Here is a 20,148-nt window from a genome sequence, read left to right as displayed (position 1 = left end):
CAGAATCAGAGTGATAAGCCGGTATGCCGGCGGCTGTTAAAAAAGAACAAACGCTGTTTTGAAGATTTCGCGGCACTTGCTCTATGTCCATGATGAATATTGCTACATTAGTGACAATATGATCAGTGACCAGTGAACTTCAATGACGCTTCCTGTTCAGAAGGTATGCTGTAAAATTATTGACTATATTCCTGTAGCTCATTCCATTAGTGAGCCCATTTCTTCTCTGGTGAGGCAATACACTTAAAGGAAGCCCCCAGCTAATGACACCAATGAAAACACAGCGAATTGATTTAAGTTGCTCAATGTGAAATAATAACGTAATCGTAGTGAGAATCGACTTGAAGGAAGAAAAACAAGCACATGCCAGTGGTGGGATTTGGAGCCACCGCATCCGAATTTCACAACCGATGCTCTACCTGCTGAGTTACGGCGACGGTGGTGCAACCTCAACCTTTCAGAAGTATCTACGTTGAGCGTAAGTGTGATTCAGTGTGTTCACTAATGCCACCCACATCCACAGCGGCGGACGTGCAACGTCCTGTGTCTCGGCGAGCGTCACGTGGAACGTGACGGGAAATGTGAGAGCTGTTTGACAACCCTCTTGCTCAACCTGTGGCACCAATGGTGCCAGATGCGAAACCACGTTAGGCTAGTCAGTGAATAAATGTAGGAACAATGAAGGGATCGTTATGAAATGCATAAGAAGGAGCCAAGTGCCACTGACACCGAGGAAATCACAGCGCACGTTTGGTAGCCGTGCACGGGGTTATTATCCGTGCACGTTAAATAACCCAAGGTGGTCGAAATCTATGGAGAGCTCCACTACGAGGGCTCTCATAGCCTGGGTCGCTTTGAGGTGCTAAACTGTTTAAAACGATTGATCCAACCCTATAGGGAAGAATTGCCAGCCGACATCCAAATGCCTTGCATGAGTAAAATTTAGCAAATCGTTCAAATATTTTGGGGTAAATATAGCCGCCCACGCATGCTGCAGTACAATTTTAAGAAATGAAGCATTCTATAAGTTTGGCCAGCCCTATTTTTATGATATATGCATTCACTCTAGTCGAGTTACCTAAGGAGTTCATTATTGAGGTAATTACTTAAATGACAATGGCGATTACCTCACAATTGTCCGCTGGCGGCATTATGCGCAGAGGCAGAGTTCCATATATATCAGCACCTAATTCAAAAGAAACTGTCAACCTAGTAATTACACGGTGCAGGTGATGATGCAGCGCCACAGATTTGGTATTGTGCAGGACCACTGCGACTGCGTCTCAGAGTGCAGTGCTTGAGTTTTCCGCACCGAGTGATGCGAAAGCTTACCTTGTTCGGAGGTACCCCTTTTGCTCGACATGCTTCGGCCACCTTCTGCAGAGCGGCCTCATTTCTGGCTGTTAGGGCGAGCCAGCAGCCCAGCGAGGCAAAATGGAGGGCCGTGGCCTCTCCAATGCCAGACGAGGCACCTGAAGGGAAGAAAACGATATAAATGCATTCATTTTAGCAGCCCGGAACTCCGTGAGATAAAAGCGCCGCTGCTGCTACGGCTCTGAGTTGTTTTCCTTGTTACTTCTACATTTGGAACAGCGGATCAAAAGACATGAACTAATTGTAGAGGGAAAAAAATGAAAGTTTATTAGAGGGCGAAGGGGGGGGGGGGGGTGAGAAATTAACTTTCACTAAGAACATTCCCTTCAGATTACAGTTTTCTCTTCAGTTTGTGTATGTTAGGCAATTATTCACAGGGGCCCAACGTGCCGCTTCTTTAGGACCATTCATCTCGTTTCTTCTATGGCATAATCCCCTCAGTTAAACTATGGCAGTGTAAAGGTACTAGTAAAAAATGTATGAAAACAAATTATCTGTTTTGAATTTAGGATTACATGGGGCTGTTTTCATTGGGCACAATACACGTGCACTTCAAAGTATCTTATGGATTGCCATCAGGACTTATGACTTGCACGCCATAGAAAATGTTGAATTAATCTGTAAACATATATTGCATCTTTCTTAATGTTGGTGATTACTTTGGAAAAGCGTGCACACCCGTATCTGGCAAAGGGAACGCTATACAATGAACGATTAGACTATTTGCACGTCACCGAACATTACAAACTGCGGCCGAAATTATTTTTGTTCGCAGTAATGGTGTACATATCCTGATGTGATGCTGCCCTTTTATCATAGTGCCATATAATTTCAAAACTGGAATGCGTCGTGGTCTGCTCTATTCACAGAATCTTGATACTCAGGCGCGATTTCTTGTTGCGCCTAACACAACATTATTCCACGGGGTCAGCTTGATGCGTTAAGGAACTGCGGCCAGTTTAGCTAGGTTGCAAGCTATGTGCGAAAGCAAGTCACATTTCATTTCCCTTTCGGTTCGAGGCCAGAGTTTCAAGGTCAGGCAAGATTAGGGAAATCTGCCAGTGAGGACCTTAGCAGTCACGCATTATATTATTTTGGCAAGCGGTTAAAGCACCTTGTGAAGATAATACTATAGCGGTGTGCTTGGGTCCATTATGCATAGATGGGAGCTGATTAAGGAGACGATGTGCAGTACACACCGCAAAAGGTTACCATTTTTATGTACCAGTAACACTATTACAGAAGCCGCTAGGCCAATTCGTGTCTAAGCGTTATAAAATTACACGTCGCGTAAGAGCCGAGAGTGAAGAATTAAACACAACGAGCTCTGCCTATATAAATATTCTCATGGCAGCGCACTCGCTGAGTCTCCTTTCTTCGCCCTTGTCGCTTTTGTTGCAGGGGACCTCAAGACGTTCCAGGATTTTTTGTAACCACACAAGCACTTTGTCGTGATGCCATAGGAATATTTTTTTCTAATTATTTTGACGACATTGTTCAGTCAGCCCCATCCTTTGAAGGCGGCGCTATAGCGTCGCACTATAAGCCGCCATGTGCTTTTAAGGAAGCGGCGCTGTCGCTAAGCATCTATTTTGCAAGCAGCGTGCTTTCGCGTTCTGAATGTAACAATTCTACAACCGAAAAGGAATGCTTAGAAGTAGTGAGATATAACAAAGTTTCGTCCCTGCTTGTACGGTGCTCCATTTCAGGTAATTACCGATCATCACTCGTGCTGTATTGGTTCGCGAGCTTAAAAACCTACGAGGACGGTGAGAACGTTGGACCTTGGGTCTGTAAGAATTTGACTTCGTCTTCGTATAGAATTCCGGTCGCCGAACACCAACGCTGACATTCTGTCGTGTGTACCCTTGATGCCTTCTCAAGACGTCGAAGAAGAAAACTTCCCTTGCTTAGTTAGCTGGCCCGATGTTATTTTGAAACAATACGCCTAAGAACAACTGAGGCTGCTCATACAAGATATCCCTACTGAAAAAAATATATGAGACATTAACCTCACATTTTCTCACACGATCTCACCCAATTCGGATAAGCAATCACATACAAGTCGCATATAATTGCATAATATCTCATAGTTTTTTGTACATTATCATAAATTATGCGAAATATTTTATGATAATGATGTCCACCGTATGAGAGTCTATGCGATTTGGTGAAATATTGTGAGGGTATTGCCCCGTAGAACTTTTGGTTTTTCAGTAGTGATGGAAGGTTGATATCCGACGATACCCTCCACCTGGCACGCCTGCTACATTTTTCTGCTTGAAATATGGTGCGTCGTACAGGTATCACTCCCATACCAGTGCCAAAAGTGCGATAAGCTCTTTTTCACCCGCTATGATGATAAACCAACTGGCAGACATCTTAAATTTACGAGGACGATCTTTACAGTTGGGCGCAGTTATTTCTGGACCAAACTCACCTCGTGCCTAAAGCGTTACATCAGGGCCTGTCGGCATTGCCAGCGTAGGAAGACACTGCCTCTGGAAACGTCTGGTTTGATGCAGTCTGTCTATCATTCCCCTCCGCCTAGGAACTTTTTGCAAGTAGGCGCATATCTCTGCTAGTCTGTTTATCGTGGCTGCTAATCGCGATGGTCTGCTCGACGAATTACGCCGAAACGCGGTTTCTCCAGCTAGGCACTACGTTCAAAGTTGCGCTCTTCTTTACACGGGTTATTTTGCTGCTGCATGACCCTGAGTCCGCGTTTATTAAACAGCGAGGCATTCACAGATCAACTTATTCACATATTCAAGCTGTGTGGCACAGCACAAACAACAGCAACATCTTGTCATTCCCAGATTAACTGGCTCAGAACGGCTGTACAACACGCAGGTGATTTCAATGTTCGTGGACTTAAAGCACAAGAGTGCAGATCGAATACTTTCACACATTACATTCATGTATAAAACGGTGACTAGAGAAGCAAGCCCCGTTATCGAATTTCGTCTTGTGTATACAGAAGAGAAATGTGGATGGTGGTGGATAAGGTGTGTCCGTGTGCGACGGAAACGTCGCATCAGAGGAGGCCTCCATCATCTAATAAGATGGGCCAGCCCATCAGCTGGTTCGCTTGCATATCAAGGTGCAGTCGAGCACGAATTCCCCGGATTACATCCTCCCTCTGATGGAAGCTTGCTCCAGAAGGCTGCGTATAGGTGTGAGCCCCTGCCCTCCAAAATGGGTAGTCTAAAATTGTTTCATGCTATTTCGAACCTTGTTAAGTGCTCCGCTTGTGCGCAACGCAAATTCTCAAGTCGTTCCTGATGGGTCGACGGGCGGCGGTGGACGGCCATGACGAACTGATTTTATGCATGAACATGTACATAAATATGTACAATATGCGTGAATGTAGAGCTCTTTTTACTGCAATTGAAACTGCTCTCGCTTTGTGCGTTTTGCCAGTTTGTTTCTTTCCGCTTGCGCTTCTTATTGACTTAAGACCCAACTTTACACACAGCTCTCTTTTTGTACCTCTTTCTTCTTCCATTTCCTTTCTTTTGTGCACATTTTCTTCCGCGTCGAGACAAGCTTTTCTTTTTCAGCGGGTGGAATACGCTGCGTGCATGGCTCGCACACCCTCCGTGATAAATCGCGACGGGGACAAAGCGGACTCCGTCTCGGGAGAAGCATCTCCTGAGGCTTCTCAGGAGCCACATAACATCTCTGTTTCAATAAGTGCATGTAGCACCGACATCAGTACCACAGATGTTGAAGTATTGTGCCCAGCAAAGAAGCTTTGTGCTTCTTCGTCTCCGTATAAATATAGTCCTTAAAAGAAGAAAGCTAAGGAAAAACCACCCAAAAGTTTCTCCTGTATTGATATTCTCGTAAAGGCGGTTTCTACCTCTTTAATTCGACAATAATCATGACAGGTATCTAAGCTTGACAACGAAATTGCCGCTCCGCACCCTCGTTTCCACCGGATCTAGAAACTTATTCTGGAAACATGATGTGATACCATGATTTTACACGAAGCGTGGTTATCACCTGGTACATCATTTTCAATTATAAATTTTTCAAGGTTTAAGAGCAGATTGAAATATTGGGAAGGGAAGTGGACTGGTAATCATACTATCTAAAAATACGTCATCAGGCATCTATCTTTAGGAAAATTCTACTCCCTGTCTGTGAGCTCTTAGCGATCAATATTTCATTATTGCAGTGTGCTGATATAACAGTAGCTGATGTCTGTTTTCTTCCTTTAGGTGTACACAACCCATAATTAGATAGTTTGGTGGTTGGCGCTAACAGAGTAGGTATCACAGATTTCGATTCCCACCATAGCGACTGGGGAAGCCACATTTATTCCTGTGGCCAGCTACTCTGGTCGCAGTTTTCTACAAATGATGTACACTGCTGCACTTGCAAACAAATTACCTTTATGAGAGCAGTGACCCACTCACTCATTATCCTAACGTTAGCAGCAAGTAGGCTAGAGGAGACCGATTTGTCTACAGACGATTCGGATACATTTAGTGACCATTTTCCATAACCTTCACTATCCGGTTATCTCTAATCAGTAATAGTGGTGCAACCCATAAATTTGTAAACCACATTGTTTATAACAAATGATTGCCACTTCCCTTTTCTCTATAGTTAGTAGAAACCAAGATGAAAGAGCTCAACAGACAGTTTTAGCTTTGCAAAATGCTGTATACCGCTCAAAATTCAATGTGCGCGTAGCAGTCTTGTGATAAACCGCCATCTCCTTTGTGGACAGAAGAATTTGGCAAGACGTATCATCTCAGAAAAGCTGCCTGGTAAAGGCTATCCTAAAACCATAGTCAAGCTAGTTAGTTAAATTACAAATTGTTTTCTGCATCTTTCAAAAACACTATTGCAAAAGCGAAAAAGGAACACAACGAAAATTTAAAGATATATCTTTCAAATACTTGTAATCAGAAGGCTCTATATAGATTCATGGAGCATGACAAAAGTTCTGCAGTCTCTCGTTTCACTAAATCTACAGTGTTATCACCGCAAAAGGCCAAGGAAACTGGAGCGTATTGCTCAGGGATTGGCTCATCAAAGCGAGGTTGACTCATCAGAGCTCCTACCAGTCCTGGCAATAATGCATCCTACAGCTCGAGAGCTGGATGGTGTCACAGTTAGTATGGTTAAAAGTTTGTGCCAGGCTTTTACAAGCGAGCTGTTAGATATTGTAAATACTTTGTTAGGGAATGCATAGGTCCAAGCATTTGGAAAACGAAACAATTATATTATTAATGAGAGATGAAGGGAAATGTTCGTCTTAGATGATATTAGGCCAATGGCGCTAACTTCAAAGTTAGTTAAAATATTATAAAGAATAGCGCATAGTCACCGCACAAAACTTGGTCATGATGTTACAGATCTCAGCTAAGCACAGACTGGCTTTCGTTTTAGTTGCTCTGTAGGGAACGCACTTGTGAATCTAGAGAGCAGAGTCTGTCTCTCGCTACGCAGAAGGGCAGTTTGAGCCGTGGCGCCATTTCACGACGCAAATGCCTATGACAGCGTAGAACATAGTATCTTACTTGACTGACTTGCTCAGCCTCATCCTCCGTCCTACATTTATGCATGGGTATGCGAATTTCTGGAGGATAGGTATATTGTGTCACAAAAGGAACCCACCGTTCTAATGCATATTCTCAATCGAGAGATGTGTCGCAAGTATCAGTTCTTTCACCACTTCTTTTTAATATTTTGGTCAGTGACACCTCCTGCGTCCTGATATAGTAACGTTTGCAAATCAAGTAGCGTTTCTCGCCTCAGCCAATGTTATTGATTCCATTTAGCAGATTCTGCAGGCATATTTGGAAGCTCTTGCAGTATGGCTGGAAGCTATTAATTTGTCTGATAATATCAACGAATGCGGCGTGCTCGTGTTTCCACCAGACACACCTTTGCACAATTCACTAGTTCATCGCTCAAACCCGATTCCACAGGTGGAATCGGCTAAATATCTAGGTGCTACTTATCAATCAGCATTACATTGCAGCATTCATATAAAGAACAAGTGTTTAAAGAAGAACGTGCTTTAGGCAGGCTGACACAAATTGCGAATACAAATTTTAGGATGCGTCGTATCGCGCTATTGTTACTATACGCAGCCTATGTGAGGCTTTAATGTGGTTGCATACTGTTCACGTATAACGCGAACTACAAGATTCAACCTCTAATCGTACTGAAAAAGTGTGCGCTGCGACTCTTTCTTGGTTTCCGAAAATCAGTTATAAACGCCGTAATTTATCTGGGAGACTGAACCCCCAATCTAAATTTTCGCTTTCAGATACTCACGGTGCAAACTTTCATCAGGTCGTTTCACCTGGTATTTGAGGTCAGTATTCCCCTTTTTGTGCCTCAACCAGACTTATTGCTTTATAATCATTGAACACGTCACCAAGTGACGTGTTCAACCTTCACTGACACAGAACCTTTTAACACCGTTTGGTGCTCATCTAAGTTCTTTGCAGTGGGCTGATGACGCATAGGCAACAGTAGCATTGCATTAGGATCACATCTTTCCTTCACATGCCCGCAAACATTTTAAAAGGTCGTTGTTCCGATCACATAGAGCAATACCCTAATCATACTGTTTTTTCAAGAGATGCCTCTGTAAGCTGCGAAAATACGGCAGTTGGCATCGTTTCGCAGGGTTTGGTATTAAATTATTCTAACCACATCCCGGATTACGTTCTTATATCCTTTGAGCAATTTTGGGGTTTTGCATTGCCTCTGCACAAAATTTCATGTCATGTGTGACACGTTGTAATTATCGTTGACGGTCTGTCAGCATGAAGTCTCAAACATCACAAAAATGCTGCTTGAGCAGTTTCCTTCGATTTCTAAGTTCATGTATTTTGACAAAGGTTCGTTTTGTCTATGTCTCTGGCCATGTACGTATGTAGGTATTCATTCAAACGAAATGACTGCCTGTTGAGTAAGACTGGCTCTTCTTATTGCGTCACTGACATACCCCGACCCTGACTTCCCTTTGCTGGCGATTTCCTGGTTTAAGCGCTTCTAGCACATCCCTATTGCAAAAACCAGTGCCACTGGGTGCCAGCGCCCCAGCGCCATACCTGATTATGGTCCCAGTATGACGCTGGAAACTGGGCGCACTGGGACGCGGCATACTGGGACGGTCCGCACTGGCGGCACTGTTCGCCCGGAGAAAAAAAGGCGTGGGATAAAAATTTAAAAGTAAAAAGTAACGAAACAAGTTAGGTACATAAAAAAGCCTTAAAAAAATAAAAATAGTCCAAAAAGCGCGCCTCGAACTCAGTCCGTAGGCACATACCAATCACTAGCTCGGCATGCTAACCACTCGGCCACGCCGAGAACTTCCATTTGTTAAACCATTTCCACATTTTATGTCATGAACCGCATTTATAAGGTTGGGACTTATGAAGTCCCAACCTTATAAATAAGCTTATAAGGTTGGGACTTCGCAGTCTACAGGCAATTGCTACCGCTCTAACAATTGCAACTTCTTGATCATTTTAGCTTGCTGTCTGCTCTCACGACTTGCAACTAATGTTGTGGGTGCCTATGCGCGCTATTTTGTGCACTGGAATCATTTTAACATGTGGAGTTTGACATCGCTGGCAAATTTACCAACGCCGGCTCTTGGGTGGTGTTCTGCTACCGTGGACGTAGTTTTCGCTGAACACGGAGCTTTAGCAGAAGCCTTCAAGGAAAAAAGTGCGACCAAGCTTCAATACCGGCAAGCGCCGCAGCGATGACCCTAATTGCGTGTAACTAAACCTTATTTGTATGTAAACATTGCGGGAAGCGTTGCGATGACCGAGGGCTCGGCTGCTTGACACGCAGAGTAAGAAGGTGCGTAAAAGCTTGAGAAACAAGCCAAATATTATGTATTACACGCCCTGTATGTTGTTGCTTTTTCTCTCATGGGCCCATCGCTCGGTAAACTACTCTCTTCGTGGTTTTAGTTTTTCTTTCTGCTGTTTATAATGGACCGTGATGCAGGCTACGCTCGCCTGCGATTGAGCCCGCATTGAACATTTTGGCAGTAATCATTGTGTTAGAGTGCCCTTAAGATTAGCTGTGAAGTTCGTTATGCATGGTAGCCCACATTATTCAATTCTAGCTTTAGTTGTGCGTTAATCGTCAGTGTGTCATGAGATAGAGACGCGGCGGTCGTGGTCTCTCTCGAAACGCTCGAAACGACCTATCGAAACATGGAAACTCTAGAAAAAAGATACAGCCTTTGTTTTCTTACAGATGCGCAACGACTTCGCAGCAAAAAGCGCTTGCTTGAACCATATTTTTCATATGCCCCCCGATGGTCGATTGAAAGTACGCTGTTGCCCTGTTGGCGCCTGAGGGATGCTACTCCAGCTGACGCCGCAGGCCGCACCGGCTATGCTAGGGCACTGGGACCAGTGCGGCCCCAGCGCACATACAGCGCTTCTCCCAGTGCATTGCGGATGCCAGCGACACAACCAGCGTCAAAAGGCTAATCCCAGCGTTTTTCTTCCATCGCACCAGTGCAGCCAGTGTCTTCCCGTTACTGCTCCAGTGAATATCGCAGACATCCAGCGTGCCCAGCAGATCCAGTGCAAAACCAGCGCGAAAATCTTACTGGTTTCGCACTGGAGACGCTGGTTTTTGCAATAGGGATATCAGCCAGGCTACATGATCTCTTATTAAATACCACCCGATATCAGCACTTAGCCTATTATTGGTACATCCGTTCCTATAAAACGAGGCTGTGTGAGGTACCAATGACTCGGTTGTGCTACAGAACTTTTAGTTTGAATTTATATCTATGCAGATGTGGGAGGACACCGAAACATCTGTGCGACTCATGTGGGGGAGTTGAATCAATACGCACATTTTCTCCTCTCCTGCCGGAAGTTCGCACTTCAGAGAAAGATTTGGTTTGGTTTGGTTGGCTCAGTTTAACGTCCCAAAGTGACTCAGGCTATGAGAGACGCCGTGGTGGATGATTCCGGAAATTTCAATCACGTGTAGTTCTTTAACATGCGCTGACATCGCACAGCACATGGGTCCCTTGCTTTTCGCCCCCGTCGAAAAGCGGCCGCTGAGGACGGGATTCGATATCCGCACCCTTGGGAACAGTAGTTGAGAGCCGCAACCACTGCGCCACCCCGGCGGGATCTGAGAAATATCTACCTAGAGGTTCTTTTCTCAGGTTAGGCCTGTCTTTGTCTCTACCAGTGTTACTATCTTTCGGTGCGAGCACCAAAAGACTTGCATTCGGTTCAATATGAAAGATTTTCCATGATTACATAATTGCAACTGGTTGGTAGATTTGCTTATTTGTTTAAATATCTTCAAGATCTTCTTTTCCACCGATTTTTTTGTTTGCTATTTTACTTGAAATGCTCTTCTGTCGTTTTTAATCTGTACATTTTTCAATATTCCAGCTTGACGCTACATTTCTGTCGTAATCACCTGTGGAAATTTCCATATATGTTTCACTACACCTCGGCCAATCAACCTATGTCGGCATGTGCCATTTTTCAAAAGGCCAATTAGAAGGAGGAGAAAAAGAAGAGGAAGAAGAAGAAGAAGAAGAAGAAGAAGAAGAAGAAGGAGGAGGAGGAGGACGAGGAAGGGAAACACTCGTGCTTGACTGGCTCTAGGGATTAAAATCGGCCCGTTCAACATCTGCGACGTTTCTAGTTCTGGCTGAAGACAATGTTTATCAAGGCAAGGCGTACACTTCCGTACCTGTACAGCTAGGGGTTCGATTCCTTAACGTTACCCGCTTCAGATTTTGAGGAGATATTAAGAAGTCTTGGCGAGACTCCAGTGGCAGCACGAAGTGCCAGTGTTCTTGGCACACGAAGACAAAGACAAGCGCTGAGAAGAGCCGAATGCGAGATGGAATGTTTGTTCGAACCTTTTGTGCGTATAGAACGTTCCCATATCGTCTAAAAAAGCTGTGGGAAAGCTAGGCGTAGGACATAGGTACAAAGCTTTATCACGTGCGTCTTTGAGTGGCATCCTTCGCGAATTTCGCAACTTGATTCTTCTTTGTCATCGCAGCTCAATGTTCGAGGAATGCGATGTCCCTTTTTTGGATACGTGCTATCACTCTTATCCGATGCCTCTTGAGAACGTGATCGGAAAGCATGGAAACGCGGAAAGTGATGCGTCATCCACGGAAAAACACATGATAGCAGAGGAAGTAGACAACAATGGCTTTCAAGAAGCGCTCTATTCCACCATCTGGAAACGCCACACCATTGGTGAAGTTAAAGAAATGTGTGCTGCTGATAACGACTGGGAAAAAATTTGGCAGAAGAAAGGGTATTTTTGCACAAAGTCACCACAGCTCTTACATTTCTTACCAAACATACAGTCACGTATAGATCAATGATTCAATTCTTAAGTTAACGTGATTTTGTTTTCTGACGCGATCAATTAACAAGACGCTCGCAGTAGTCTGAAGGCATTAATGATGAACGTCCGGAAGGATGCGCAGTCGGTAGCAAGCTATTCACCTTGCATCAGTAGAGCCTGAAATTTAGAAGCACAATATTTTAATCAGATGTCTTAATTGTAGCTCATGCTAGCACCCGGACAACAGGAACTGTCGTTCTGATTCTATGTTCTCAAAACCAAACAAAACCAGCAGAATGAGTGCGAAAGCCATAGAGAGGAGAGAGAGGAAGTTCGGCAACGGAAGCAAAATGCGCGATTGTCAGGACGAGCGTGGGGCCCGCTTGTGAATCCGTGTTGCTGCTCTTGATCTGTGTTTGAGGAGATAACTCAACCAAGGATGCAGCCGTTCGCATATATAAACAGAATTTAGCCTTAGAAACAGCTGTATGCATTAAAAGTTTCCTGCATTATGACACGACAACCAAGCAGCAAACAGCGAACAATATCTGAGAAGAACACATTACCAGCCGAGGTGTTGACAGCTGACGGTGTCCGCTTCACTCAGCTCATCAATAATTTGCAATTATCATTGCACTGTATTCTTTTTGTGGCTTGTATATCATGATCTGATATCCCAAATGCTTCACCATAGTCATCATATTTTCAATTGATTCTGCTTGATTATTTGTATTTTGTTTATTCTAGTTTCTACCCACTCTCCTGCTGTAATGTTTCGGCGCTGCAGGATATGCTGTAAATAAATAAAATATTTAGGAATTAGACAATTTTGAGATAAACCCGCAAATTCGCATGCTAACTAAATACGTGGAACATCGGTAACACCGCTTAAAAGCAAGGAGAAAGGTTAAGCACGCTTACAGGAATATCATTTAGCTATAACTGCAGTTCCAAATCCTAAGAAATATATCGCTGTGAAGGAAAATAGCTAGAAATAGAATAAATATATAATGCGAGCAGGTTCAGCGCTCAACGCGGCGTACTGGCATATCATGCAGTTGTTACATGAATAAGACAAAGAAAACACCTAACCTCGACCTAAAGAGCACGAAATATGTGGGCATAATATATCGAAAGATTTTCAAATGATAAGCATAACGTATAAAAGTATAGGATGCATAAATAAAAAGTAAAAAAAAAAGAAACGAAATATTTTATGCTTCTACCGAGCCTAAAATTGACAGCTATCTAACGGTGGCATTGAAATGAGCTTAAGGGCACTTGAGAAAGATATGTGTAAAGAGAAAAAAACTATCACTGTAGATAATTGGGCTGCTAAACGTATACAGAAAATACATAGCTTAACACACAGGCGCTAACGTTGTAGCCAATTTTGGTTGAAAACTGAACTGGAACGGTTGATAAGTCATTCGTATATCGAAGATATGACCATTAGGCTCGAGCGCAATTTAAAAATTTATCTTTAAGCCGTGTCATGCTTAACGCGAAGATTTCAGTTCTATTACTTGGACCTTGACCTCGAGATTGAGCAGAGTCGTCACCTTGCGGTGCAGCAGTGCTAGCTACTCAGTGTAGAGCGCACTCGCGTCTTCTAAGAAGCATATTGTTTACGTGCGAGAGCAGGACCCTATGTTTTCTCTTTGCAGCGCGATTGTGGTGTGATTTTATTTACCTGTCAGTCTCTTACGAAAGAAATGTGAGCAGGCTATCCTCCCACGCTACAGTAAAAGCAATAATTGTCCTTAAAGGGTATTTCTTGCCTAATAATGACATCCTCAGTCGGCCTTCGGCGCTTGAGATTGTTTTGCGGCGCGGCGTCTCTAACATAGTGATGATGATGATGATGATGATGACGTTAGGCACCATGTCAAAGCAAAATGAACAAGTCGCGACGTCCATACAACACGATGCAACCACCTAGAAATAATTCACTCTTGTTTCTGTTTCGAATCCGACAGCTACGGAAGCATGAGAGGGCCTGAACGCTGTTGCCGAGCAGAAAGCAGATTGAGAGGCCATTCGCTATCCGGCAAGTGTTGCTGCTCTCTTCTGTGTGAAGCCATTGTTTCTGAGAAGCAAAGTAAATCAGCCCCATATTTCATACGTGGGCTCAACTATCTCGCTTCATTCTTGCTTGACCGTGTTTACTCCGGGGAAAAATATATTTGATAGTCGCAGCAACACGAAAATAATCAATTTCTTTCTTTCCTTCGCAACAGTTTGTTGCGAAAGCAACACTAACGCCACCCAGCTCGGCTCGTCGCGTATGCTCGTATGCCATAACCGCAAATGGCGGGAGCTGCCAACAGGAGTCTCTCGTTTTACATGGGACGGTTATGTCAGAATCAGCCTGCTACGACCCTGGCATTCACGTTACCCCTCTAGGCCACTAAGGCACGTTCATACGGCTTGGTTAAAGCGGGGCTTTATATGTGGGCTGGTAGCCTACGCTATCGCGTCATACCCTTAAAGACGGAGTTTAGGTGTCGACCTTATTTAGATGCAATAAACGCCTTTACCACCACCACCTAAAACGCCTGTGAACATTGATGCGTTCAACGGAACGCTGGTTGTGTTCGATGCAACGCTCGGTCACCCGCAGCCAGATCTTTCGCTCCACACTCGTATGCCGTATAGCCACAAATGGCAGGGGCAACGAAACCCCCAGGTGACGGTCGGCAGAAGAAACGGATGAAGAGCGCGCTGCACCTCTCCAGAAAAGAAGGAAGATGGCTTTGGCCGGTTTAATCGTTGAGCCTGGAGACGTCGAAGGTGGTCGGCGCGCACCCTTTGCACAAAAAGTGGGCGAGCACGAGTCGGTCACGCGAGAGTTTCACCGCCGCTTCACGAACAACCCCTTTGAAAGTGTGTGTTCTGTGAGCGACCGGCTGAGGCATAAAAATGATATAACACCAGTGAGTGAACCTATGCATCCGACTCTTGATTTGGCCACAGGCGTGGCCATGCAGCCGTTGCTTTCGCAATTCAACTAGGGTTAGTTAACCAGAGCTAAACAACAGACAACGTTTTTTTTTTTTTTGACCCGCAGCGTCGGCGAAGTTGTTAGGGCACTCGAATATTGTGCCAAAGAATGCCGGATTGAATCTCGGCCGCGGCGGCCGCTTTTCGATGGAGGCGAAAAGCAAGGCGCCCGTGTGCAGTGCGATGGAGAAGCTCTCCCCAATGCCTTTAACAATGTACATTGTTTTAGGTCTCATATCCTGCCCTAGGAAACAGAGACTCGCAGTGAACTTTTTATTTGCGTATTTCAAGGAGATTTGAGTTCTTGACAAACTCTAAATTCACCCTGAATGTAACCCTTAGGCATTTTACACGCTCTGAACTCTATAAGCCCATTTGTCGGATTATGCATTTCATCATTTCATTTTATACCGTTACTCCACGATGCACCATACAACGCATTTAATGGCCGCGTTTTATCTCCCCCTTTATTTCTTTTAATCTCCTTACCTTTTTTTTCCAATCATTCCCTCCCCAGTTCCCCTTCCTACACGGAGTAGCATGCCAGTGAAATCTAAAGGCCAGCAAAATTCTGCTTTTTACTAAAGGATCTCTCTCTCTCTCTCTCTTAAATAACCCCAGGTGGTCGAAATTTTCGGAGCCCTCTACTATGGTGTCTCTCATAGCCTGAGTCGCTTTGAGACGTTAAACTCAATAAAATAACGAGATTTATGTCCAGAATTAGGTTTTGATAATAATACCATTTTATTTTGCATCAGACTAGATCACTGATCGGTATATACAGTGCCAAAAAATCATTCTATAAAAAACTTCTCGGAGAGAAACCATGCCTATGCGACATATTTTCAATGTCTTCGCAACGACTAAGATTCGTAGTTTGCACTAGAACGAAAAAATAATAGCAGAAGGATCCTACATTTTTTGCATGTGCGCAATATTGCTGTCTCACAGACAAATGTATTTTCATTTTCAAAAGTTACTAGACAAATAATTTACCATTATTAATCGAAAGCACCAGCACAAAAAATTCCCTAGGCTTTTCCTGGTTTCCGTAAATGTCGGCCTTCTCTATAGACGCTTTTCGGTTCATTGGCGCACCTTCGTAATATCAAGTTCTCTAATATAGATGCAAAAACTGCTCGTCTACTAGAGTTCAGAGAATTCACTTCTTTTGGTGCGCTACACGTGAACGGTCAGCTTTCCAGCGCGTCGTGAGTTCTTGTGAAATATCGGCTTGATCTCGTTTCTAGATAATAGCTTGCAGCAGTACCAGCGTTATCTGGTCAGAGTTGATGAGCAGTCACATGCAGTTTGTGGCAAACCTGTTGGGCAGGCGTGCGACCAGGTCAGCACACCACAAAATGCCCGAGGATATGCTAGTTGCACTGCTAGCATCTCCCAAGCATTTTCTGATGCAAACTTCGGGCTGTGACCAGACGCAAGAAAACAGACACTGCCCGGCTTGCTATATGTTCTCTTTGTCGAGGATTAATATGATTAAATATGGTTCAGGCAACGTACTGCCCAACGCGTATTGCCAAACCATATCCCATAGGAGCACTCGAGCAGACGATGCTCTGGCGCGTGATTTTGTCGCGTGATCGCGTGGCGCGTGATTTGGTGCCAGGTGGCGCACGAGTAGCGGAAATATTGTTAAAAAGAAATAAGAGCGCATTTAAAGGCAAAGGCTTTCTTTTTTAAACTTCACACATCAGCCTCACCGTCAAAACGTGGCTTCGGGCAAAAGAGACTTTTGTGCCATGGTCAGTGGACTGTCGCCTGTGACAGCAGCAATAAACTATAGATCATTGTTTTGTGTATCGCCGTGATGCAGTGTTTTTTGGGGACATTCTTCAACGGACTCCCAAAAAAGACATTGATATTACGCCCTATACTATAAGGTTTTTGCCTACAAAAGATGCTTATGAGGCGCCATGTGAGCTTTTTGTGCTCATGGGACTTTTTAGCCTGTGGAAGAGCCGCATGACCGATCACCATACAGAGCCACCACGTTCATCGAAGTCTCTGTTCAGAGAACAATGTTCTGTGGTGCGGGGGGCATATGCTGCACAGGATTGACCTCCTGCCTGGTTACATTTACTTAATGCATGTATATGTCTCCCGGAATTTTGATGTGTGATCAAAGTGAGAGCTAGATACTGGTGTAACTTTGTATTGACAGGTTGCGGAATGCGACCTGGTTAAATTGCTCGAACTACACCAATAATAAAAAAAAAAGCTTCTGTGGCGCATTGTATTAATACTTAATACTACTTACCTCTGCAAAGAAAACATCTGTTCGAACCCCATGAGTGGAATTTGTTACCATTGACAACATTAAAAATATTACAAACACCTCTTTTGTTGTTGTTTTTTTTTTTACTTAGACTGCATTATGCGATTCTTTTCGTTCTTAATAGCCTAAAAAACAGCCGTGAACTAGCCACGAGGTAACGGTATGACAATGGTTAACACTATGCAATTACCTTAACCATTATCATTTCCTGGCTTCAGTGAGCGTATGTTACCTTTAGGTTGCGTTCAGAGTGAGTGTATGTTACTTTTAGGTTGCATTCAGAGACACCTTTCAGTAACAGTTGCCGTTTTTACTCGAAGAGAGCATCGTCTGCTCGAGTGCTCCTACGGGATATGGTTTGGCAATACGCCCAGCGAGTGCCGCCGGCTGCCTAACCACACTACCGGAGCGGCAGGGGCGCCACCTCTATGTCGATCTCGCGGCAAATACGTTCTTAATACATGAGAAACTTTGTAACGCAGAGGTTGCATCGTGTAATTTGTGCGATGAGGATATGTGTCTTGACTAGAGATTTGTTTAAAAGAATGTGTACTAAGCTCTTTAGCATACTTTATTTACTTTGAGGTCCATCGTCAGGGCTGAACTTAAATTAAAGCTGTGCATGTCTTCTACCCGTATTAATGGTACTTTTATAAAACGTTGATCACTATTACTATCACAAGGCAAATACGTTCTGAATTAGTAATTGATGGGCCAAGCTCTGGCTTGGAATAACTTGGATTGGATTAGAAACAAAAAGTACCACAGAATCGCTCCAGGGGCTGTCAGTCGGCTGATGACGGTCCTAGTCATACATTGCCCGACATTAAAGCGTAAGGTCTACTATTGAGGGTGCAAAATCTGATTTCGTCTCGCTGGGTTCGTATGATCGCGACTTATTTAAATGTATCTGTCCGCCGAAAACTGGCGCATATAATGCGCCTTTATCTTCCCAAAATTTACCTTAAGAAAAACATATATAAAAAAAAAGATATTTTTAAATTTAGGAAAAGCATTTGACCGTGTCTCAAACAAAAGTTCTTGCTGAAACTGATGCAATATCTTGAAAACCTATTTGCTACTGGCGTGGGTACACGCGTATTTATCGTCTCGGTACCAGTCCATATCAATTGGCAATGCATGTTCGAGCCCGGCTTTGGTAAGTGCCGGCGCAAGGATCAGTCCTTGAGCCACTCTCCTTTTTAATTTTTAAATAATGACATTGTTAAAGAAACGGCAGTCAAAATCAGCCTGCTTGCCGACGGTTGTATACTATATCATGAAATACGAACTCCTGATGACCAGCGTTTTTAAAATGATGCTTTAGCTAAACTTCAAGACGGGTGCTCAACGTGGCAGACGAGGATTATTGCAGAAAAAACTGTTTTGTCTATCACGCGGAAAATGCAGCCATTATGTTGTTCTTATATAATTACGGTCGTGATTAGTTCGCCGTGGACAGCTAGAATAACTTGGATTAAGCTCGGATCTATGGGGGAACAAACACATTACTAATATTAAATAAAAGCTATTAAAACACTTGGTGGTCTCAGAAGGACTCCCTTGTATTCCACGCAGGAAATCAAGCTATTAGCATATAAAACCTTTATCCGACCTGCATTAGAAGACGCCTCTGCTCTGTGGGATCATTATGTTAAGAAAAACATGGCAACACTTGAAAATGCTCAAAGGAAGCAAGCGCGGTTTATTTATAATTCATACAGTTGGCAGACACCTCCTACCAAGTTTCTTAACAGAGCAAATTCGGAGCCTTAGCTGCTCAGGAGATACCGCGAGAGGATCAAGTACATGTGTATGATCGTTCGCAATAAGTTAGGAATTGGAATTGACAGTAGCACGCGCACTGAGCACGTCGCTGGTTTTTTAGCACGATCTTGCTACTCCTTAAAACTGAAGGGCGTATCATGCCACACTGAGGCATGTATTTTTTTTCCCGCAGACTCTAAGGGAATGGAATGTTCTTAACGCAAACATCGTACAGGATTCCAATATGGTATCATTTGTATCATGCATTTGCTTAAGAATTCTTATTAATTTCATACTATTCAACTTTGTTTTTATTCCCCGTGCTCATTTTGAAAAATACTTACGCGATGTATTGTCAAAAATTATATAATGATACCGTTATTTTTTCAATTTGTTTTCTCTGTATTTTTTTTTATAAGGTGTACTACAAAGAGGTTGTTCTTTTCGAGAGTTTAGTTTGAAACCCACTTCTGCTTGAGGTTTTGCAATAAATCCAGCAGTATTTTGTAAACAAATAATTAAAATAAATAAAAACCAGAGTATGTTAAGGGGCTGTTAAAGGCGCTATCACGTCTACTCCTAAGGCGATGCTCGAGCTTCCCCCTAACCTATACCGCCAAACTGGGCACAACCTTTCTAAATCATGCAAAGCTCTTATACAAGGTTCTTGACAAGCTTCGTGTCAAGGTTCTTGTCAAGAAAGGATCAGGTACAGAGAAATGAAGAGATGGATAACGTTTCAATCCATTTGAAAGCAAACTTTAGCAGTTTTACTACCGTTCTTTCATTTCTCGTCCTTATTTGAACTGCTTTTCTAATCTCGTTTGTTGTGACTCACCCGTGATGAGGGCTACTTTCTCTTTAAGGCTCGGCATCCGGGCTTTCCAACCGAGTCCACCAAGTGAAAGAGAACGACGCTCGTCGAGTGTGGCATGCGCAGCAGACGCGTCTTTTGGCGATGATCGTTCAAGTGTACAGATTAGAGTGGCTTGATAAATGGCGGGCCATCGTGGGGCCACTGAAGTTGGCCATCACGTGTTTGGCCCAAAGAAAACGCATCATTCCGATGCTATCTGTCGTTCCCAATGCCGATGTGGGTTGAGGTTGAGAACGTCTCTGGAGCAGCTTGTTGGGGGTGCCCCGTGTCTTGGCATTTTACTTTTGGTTGTACAGGGTATCTCACCTAAATTTAGCCAGGGGTTAAAAAACAAAACATTTGATGTACGCCAGGGAAACTACTTGCAGCTGCCAGCTGTGTGGCGCACCACAGGCATTTTTAAAAATCTTGCTATTGACTAATTAGTAATTGAAATTATATTTATAATTTACAGACTATTGCTTCTGGACAATAAATATTATTTTTAACC

General features: G+C 43.6%; 1 protein-coding gene across 1 annotated transcript in view; it reads right to left on the bottom strand.

Moving 5' to 3' along the window:
* LOC146208819 (uncharacterized) overlaps positions 1–19,656 on the bottom strand; it is a 42,216-nt gene extending 22,560 nt beyond the window's left edge. Inside the window, exons 1-2 of the mRNA XM_084579377.1 lie at positions 19,620–19,656; positions 1,333–1,472 (exon numbers count right to left, since the gene is read on the bottom strand). Coding sequence (XP_084435503.1) covers positions 1,333–1,472; positions 19,620–19,656 — 177 coding nt within the window. The remainder of the gene's footprint in view (positions 1–1,332; positions 1,473–19,619) is intronic.
* Positions 19,657–20,148: the final 492 nt, after the last annotated feature.

Source organism: Amblyomma maculatum, chromosome 1 (assembly GCF_055883805.1).
Source record: "Amblyomma maculatum isolate TAMU_Amacu chromosome 1, ASM5588380v1, whole genome shotgun sequence".
NCBI classification, from domain to species: domain Eukaryota; kingdom Metazoa; phylum Arthropoda; class Arachnida; order Ixodida; family Ixodidae; genus Amblyomma; species Amblyomma maculatum.
Note: the sequence above shows the minus strand (reverse complement) of the source record. Positions and strands in the feature narration are given on the sequence as shown.